We start from the raw sequence: 7,196 nt of genomic DNA, 5'->3' as shown, positions 1-7,196 counted from the left end.
TGTATCTGGCACAAGAAACCTTGAATCTGAGCAAATACAATCAGGTCTCAAGACTATCAAGGCTCCTGGAGCAGAACATAGCACCCAGTGTCAGAAAGCTCACCTCAGCTCACAGATGTGTCAACAAAACACACAGCTGAAAGCATTCAAAGTGTCTTCACAGACAGACATCTGAATGTAAGTCAGCATCTATGAAAAAATGTTAAAACTGCAGTGTGTTGATGCCCTTCAAACCTGACACAACTTAAGGAGTTTTCTCATCAAGACAAGCTGGCCAAACTTCAGACTGGTAAATGCAGACGACTCGTTGTGAAGGACACATTGTAGTTACTGCTTCAAATTCTTAACTTGGGGTAATCATCTGTCTGTTTAATCTGGTTTTATTTGTTTAATTATATGAAATATTCAGCTGAATTCATCAAAAGTATCTTTGTGTGTGCTCAGACCTATAAATCACACAGTTTGTTCACAAGAAGAGACGTCTGTGTGGAAAATCAGTAAAAACTGCAGATGTAGCAGCTTTATGACCTTTGTACAAATACTGATGTACATCAAACTGGACTCAGATACACTTTACTGATACTGGTACTCAAGGTCTGTGTTCAACTCAAGTGTTTTGGTCCTTTACACCTGTTTTTTTTATTGTTCTTTATATACAAACATGTTTCAATGAGTTTTGTTGGTGTTTTAACTTGTGATAGTGAAATATCCTCAACGTGCAGAGCTGAAACAGCTAAATATGAACAGTTTACACTGACCACATGGATTTCAACTAACTGGAAGTAGGCATGAGCTCTCTGTGTGTGTGTGTGTGTACAGGTATTTCATGACATATGAGGACCATTTTTAGACAAAACACCTACGTATGGGGACCTAAGCTGAGTCCTTGTTTGGTTTAAAGCCATTGGTGGAATGGTGGGGTTGGGTTTGGTATCAAGGAGTTTAGGTTAGTTTTAGGGTAGGATGTCAGGGTCAGTCTGTAGAAATTTAATGGAAATCAGTGTAATGTCCCCATATGTATAGGTGGACATGTTGGTGTGTGTAGATCACAATGCATGATTATGTGTAGAAAGGACCATTTTAAATGGACTGATTAAATTACAACTTCACATCTTTGATATGTTGGTAACTACATTTAAAGCCTTCAGGGCTCAACGTCAGATCATATCTGGTTCACACACTTCTGTGTGTTCACAAAAGAGATAAACAACACTTCTGTGTGTTCGCAAAAGAGATAAACAACACTTCTGTGTGTTCGCAAAAGAGATACACAACAGCTCTTCATCGTCAGGTGTGATGAAGATGCTGGCCAGCAGCATCAGCACAGTCTAATCTTAGATTAACTGGGCAGATCCCTTCTGGTTCCCATGGTCCATCAGTGCAAACAACTAAAACCTTGATTTGTTTAAACACACACACATATAAAACACACACTTATATATAAAAGAGAGAGAGAGAGAGAGAGAGAGAGAGAGAGAGAGAGAGAGAGAGAGAGAGAGAGAGAGAGAGAGAGTCAAACAGCCAGGAAGTATCTGCGACTGAAGGTGCAGTCCCACTCGATGCCATCTCCATCAGGAGGGTGGCAGGAGGGTAAGAGGACCCTAGTCAACCAGTGACTGAAGGACAAAAAGAAAAAAATTAACTGAAGATAGTTAAACAAGTATTTCAAAAATAACTTTTTATTTGGTTGCTAAACTCACCTTCTCGTCTCCACGCCAAAAAATAACTTCCAGTTTTTCATTTTGCCGTGATGGTGGGGGTTTCTGAACATCTACATTAAAAGAGAAGAAATATCACCAGTTACTGTGTGTTTATAGAAAAAAATATGTTCAATCAACCACAGAACATGCTTTCTTTTGTTTGATGACGTACTGTTAAAGAAATTAATCTGATTGAATTGAACTGTTATCATACTGTGAGGGAATTCATTATTTGATCCCATCAATTTAAATTTGTTCACTTACAACAAAAGGCCCAACAAATGGGGAATTTGTTAAGCTTCCCTCTGGAAGGTGATACAGGGGTATCTAATGGATGTCTGGTTTTGGAATCACTCAAAATGAAAATGTAAAATCACATCATAGGCTGATCTAAGTTAAAACGAGGCTCAGTAGTGGGCGTGGCCTCCACGTGACCTCCCTACAACACCTGGCCATGCTCCTGATGAGACGGCAGATGTTCTGCTGAAGGAGCTTCTTCCAGACCTCGATTAGAGCATCAGTCATCTCCTGAGCAGTGTGGTGTAAAGTCCTGTTGGTGGATGGAACCAGACATAAGGTCCCAGATGTGCTGGACTGGATTCAGGTCTGGGGAACAGACAGGCCTGTCCACAGCATCAATGTCCTCATCACACAGGAACTGCTGACACTTCAGCCCCGAGCTCTAGCATTGGCACGGATCAGCATATGGTCTCACCATTAATGGTCTCATCACAGTCAGTACCTAATGGCAGTCAGGGTACCTCTGGATTGCACATGGGGGGGCTGTGAGGTCCTCCCCACACCATTACAGACCCACTGCCTAACAAGTCATGTGGAGGATGCTGCAGACAACACAGCGCTCTCCATGGTGTCTTCAGACTCTGTCAGGTCTGTCACACACTCATTGTCAAACCTGCTCTCATCCATGAAGAGCACAGGGGCCAATGGGGAACCCGTCAATCTTGGTGTTCTCTGACAAATACCAGTGGAGCTCCACGGTACCAGCCAATGAGCACAGGGCCCACTAGAGCTGTTTTTCAATTGGTCTTCAAGGCACACTGCCCCACGTTTTAGATGTTTCCCTGCTTCAACACAGCTGATCTCAGGTGATAAATGGTTAACAGGCTTCACCTGCACTCACCTGAAGGGCGGTGTGCCTTGAGGAACAGGGTTGGAACTGTACCCGAGGATGCAGGGCCCTCAGGCCAGCCTCATTAAGTCTGTTTCTAATGGTTTGTTCAGAAAAACTGACAGCAGAGGCCTGCTGGAGGTCACTGTGTAGGGCTTTGACAGAACTCATTCTGTTCTTTTATTGCACCAAGGAGAAGATACCAGTCCTGCTGCTCGGTTAAGAACTTCAGACCTAACCCTAGAGCAGGGGTGCCCAACCTTTTTTGAACCAAGATCTACTTTTGAAGTTGGCAGTTTGCCGAGATCTACTCGTCCAGTCTCAGTATCAAAAAAACATTATTTTTCATCTCCCTACTCCTCACTTCTTTAAAGTAAATAAAACAGAATGTTGTGTGTTGCTTAAGTTTTATTTAAAGTATTTAAAACAAAATTATCTACTTAATCATCTACTTACCTAAAAAAAAGATAAAATCCTTAACTCCTGACAGAGAAACAAAAATTGGTGGTGGAACAAAAAGGATATTTTTTATACCTCCTTCAGTTGGAGGGCTGGAAACCTGCCCAGTGAGACAACCAGAGTCAAATAACTTTGAAGCACGGGAACTCGTCTCCATTTAATCACAGAACTCTCCTCTCTTCTCTCCATACAGGGGGAAAAACATAAAAATCAATCAGGGCCAACAGTGCTGCCCATTTTTCAAAATCAAAGCACACATTATAAAACTCCCTCATTTACACTCACCATTTACAAAAAGTGTCTTACAAAGGTGCAAATTCACAAATCTCCAACAACTATTTCAAACCTCAATAAAGCCTGAATATCAAAACTAAGCAGCTGACTCTATGTGCAGCATGCAGGATGTGTGTCATCTGCAGGTGCTGAAGAGCTCAGTCCCTCATTGGTCCAGACTGCCGGCTCCAGACCATTCAAAGAGTTCCACCTGGTTCACCACCTATCAGACAAGACAGACACACACACACACACACACACACACACAGACACACACACACACTTTAGGTAGAAAAAATAAGGGCACACCCAAACTGCAAAATAAATAAATAATAAACATGAAGGTGCCAGTCAGTGTATAAGACACTAGTCTGGTCTAAAATGTAATTTAAAAAACAACATACAGACACATTGTGACAAGTCTAGAGGAAACAACTTTTATGCAAGAAGCTATATAAAAATAAATTTATCTACCTTAGTGGGACTTTGACACTGAGAGGAGGAACCAGGGTGGGCAGTATGAGGTGGTTGAGGCGCAGGCAGGTCTCCAGATGATCATCAGTTATTGTGGATCTGTTCTTGGACTTGATGATTTTCATGTGAGAGAAAGCAGACTCACACAGGTAGATCCAAAAAGTTCTGTCAAGTTCAAAGCACCTCATCTGATGGTGGGATACGTTTCCTCTGACAGCAGACTCCAGAACTCTCCATCCACGCCACTTGTTGCTCTGGATTTGACCCCAATGTCATTTTGCAGAGTCAAAACCTCATTTTCAACACCAGAGCAGTCCAGCAGAAACACAGACACAAATTTGGACACAATGTCATCCATTCCTGGTGGACAACTGCACGTCTTTATAGCAGCCACAAACTCACTTTTATTTTTAAAATCACAGAAAAGCACGTCTGCAGCATCAAACGCTTCTTTCATAACTTCGTCATCGCTGAAAGACTTTTTGTGTTGAGCCAGGATAACAGTAGCCTTACTTGCATTGTTTTGAAATGTCGTTCCACGTTATCCTTTTTGGACAAGGCAGCACTCGAATTACAAATGAGTCCTCCTCCCACTCCAGGTGAAAATAAGTTTTTGTTTGCTTGTTAGCTTGTCTTTCGTTCATTTTTTTCCCGCCTCTCTGCTATGTTGTGAACACGTGACCACAAAGTCTCGCGAGATCATGTTCGTAGTGCTGTTTCATGGCACCCAAAACTCGCGAGACTACGTCTATGAGAATTTACGAGAGGGGGAGGGCGGAGGGAGCACGTTCAAGGCTGGAATGTTAATAAACAAGGTTGCAAGACGCTCTCCGCAATTAACTGGGAACCAACCAGTGATAGACTAGTAGATCCTGATCGACTGGTTGGGCACCCTGCCCTAGAGTAACTCCTGGAATTTCCTTCATGCTCTTGAAACTGTGCTAGGAGACACAGCAAACCTTCTGGAAATGACATGACTTGAAATAAAGTTAAAAAAGACGAGGAGTGAACAAAATGTGTGTCGCCTCCAGCTGCAAAAGCATGGCTGTGTCTCAATTCAGGGGCTGCATCCTCATGAGTGCATAGCCCACCTTGACCACGTCCTCCCCAGTCCGGGTGGGCTGTATAAACTGCTGTGAAATGAGACGGTCTGGCCTTCTGATGTATGTTTGAGTGACCACATGCTACCATAGTGATCAGTTTCATGTCAGACTTCAAATGTGTTGGAACGTGTATTCACACGTCTTTCCACTGGAAGAATTACTTCATGATTGAAACGTTACATGTAAATAAATAAATAAATAAAAACATGAATCATTTGGGTTTAGCTCCAGTATCAGTACTTGTAGCTGCATTTTATTTAACATCTTATTGCAGAATGAATTTCTACGACGGAGTGTTAGGGCCACACAACGCGATTTTTAAATGATTATTACAAGATTGAAGTCATAATATTACGAGAATAAAGTCATAATATTACGAGAATAAAGTTGTAATATTACAACAATAAAGTCATAATATTACAAGAATAAAGTCATAATATTATGAGAATAAAGTCATAATTACGAGATTAAAGTCGTCATATTATTAAAGTCATAATTTTACGAGATTAAAGTCGTAATATTACGAGAAAAAGTCATAATCATGACGTGTCTACTTCCCGTTCCTCATTTCCTTTTCTCCTTTTCCTTTTCTCACACCTGCTGTGTACAGCCATGTGTCTGTGTTGACAGTCAATGATGATTCGGGTCACTGTTAAATATGCTTTCATCCAAAATTATACAGTAGCTGATGACTAAATCTGTCACTGCATCCATTAATTACAATACGGTTTCAGTTTACAGCCGTTTGCACAATTTCCAAGTCCTGCTACTGATAATTTGATGCTAATGTGCTAAAAGAGTAACTATTTATAGCAATACTAAAGAACAACTTGACAAGTTGCTCAACAATCCTCATTTTAATGCAGTAACTGCATGCTTTATCGTGTAAAGACAATATTATAACTTTAATATTACGACTTTATTCTCATAATATTATGACTTTATTTTTAAACGACTTTAATGTCGTGACTTTATTCTCATAATTAAAAATAAAAAAAAAATCTTGTGTGGCCCTAATACTCATCGTAAATTTCATCAGCTAAGTTGCTAAACTTATATTTTAAAATATATTATTTGTTCCGTGATTAATTTCCAAACTACACTGATTTGTTAAAAAAATCAAAACTCCAGTGTCTGTTTGTCTGTTTAGTTCGTCGGTGCATTGAATCCTGGGATATCCTCGGCCAGGAAAGATCCTCTGATGCATCCTTGGTTTTTGAGTTTGTGGACCACATGAGGAGCCTTTGAACTGGGACAGCACTCGGTGTGGGGCAGTGCCGGATGTGGCTGACAAATGCCCACTCACGAGGATGCCTCTGAACTGAGACGCAGTTTTTCTGGTGGTCTCATTGTTGCCCCTGTAAAGCACCTGTTGTAAATTTCCTTAACACCAAAGCAGCTACTGATTAACTTCCTCTGATACTTACCTGGCCTGACCAACATCTCAGAGGTTTAACTGACTGATATTTGACTCTGATAAAAAGTGGCTCAGTTGGTAGAGCTGTTGCCTCTCAGCAGGAAAAGGTCCCAACCCGGGAACCTTTCTTTGTTTACTTGTCTGTTTACATCCCTACCCTCATCTGTGGTTACAAACTGAATAGTGACCAAAAGAATGAGATTGCAGAGAGAGGACGGTCAGCACTTTTTCTTCACAGGGTTATCTGAGAGAGATTAACCGTGTTTCCATCCAGTTGTAGAGTGAATTTTTATCGAACTTTTCAAAATTCGCAAAAATTAAATAAATAACATTTTGAATCTAGACTGTTTCCATCTAGTTTCCCTCTCGACTGTTTGATGCGAATAAACGAGGCTACGCAACGCATGATTACATCAGACGAGGCTACGCAACGGGTGATTACGTCAAACGAGGCTACACAATGCGCGATTACGTCAGATGAGGCTAAACAATGCGTGATTACGTCAGACGAGGCTACACAACGCATGATTACATCAGACGAGGCTACGCAATGCATGATTATGTCAGACGAGGCTACACAATGCGCGATTACGTCAAACGAGGCTACACAATGCGCGATTACGTCAGACGAGGCTACACAA

At 41.3% G+C, this 7,196-nt stretch overlaps 1 protein-coding gene across 5 annotated transcripts in view; it reads right to left on the bottom strand.

The window, feature by feature from the left end:
* Positions 1–614: 614 nt before the first annotated feature.
* LOC106531603 (probable palmitoyltransferase ZDHHC16) overlaps positions 615–7,196 on the bottom strand; it is a 20,186-nt gene continuing 13,604 nt past the window's right edge. The window contains exons 9-11 of one of the 5 annotated variants that reach the window (XM_014027507.1): positions 1,701–1,771; positions 1,490–1,616; positions 615–1,445 (exon numbers count right to left, since the gene is read on the bottom strand). In XM_014027507.1, the coding sequence (XP_013882961.1) occupies positions 1,514–1,616; positions 1,701–1,771 (174 nt within the window). In that variant the 3' untranslated portion in view covers positions 615–1,445; positions 1,490–1,513. Of the gene's footprint in view, positions 1,617–1,700; positions 1,772–7,196 lie in introns of all 5 variants that reach the window. The other 4 variants (XM_014027508.1, XM_014027510.1, XM_014027511.1 and 1 more) reach the window with 4 other exon arrangements.

Source organism: Austrofundulus limnaeus, unplaced genomic scaffold (genome assembly GCF_001266775.1).
Source record: "Austrofundulus limnaeus strain Quisiro unplaced genomic scaffold, Austrofundulus_limnaeus-1.0 Scaffold656, whole genome shotgun sequence".
In the NCBI taxonomy this organism is placed as follows: Eukaryota; Metazoa; Chordata; class Actinopteri; order Cyprinodontiformes; family Rivulidae; genus Austrofundulus; species Austrofundulus limnaeus.
This window is presented reverse-complemented; position numbering and strand designations above follow the sequence as displayed.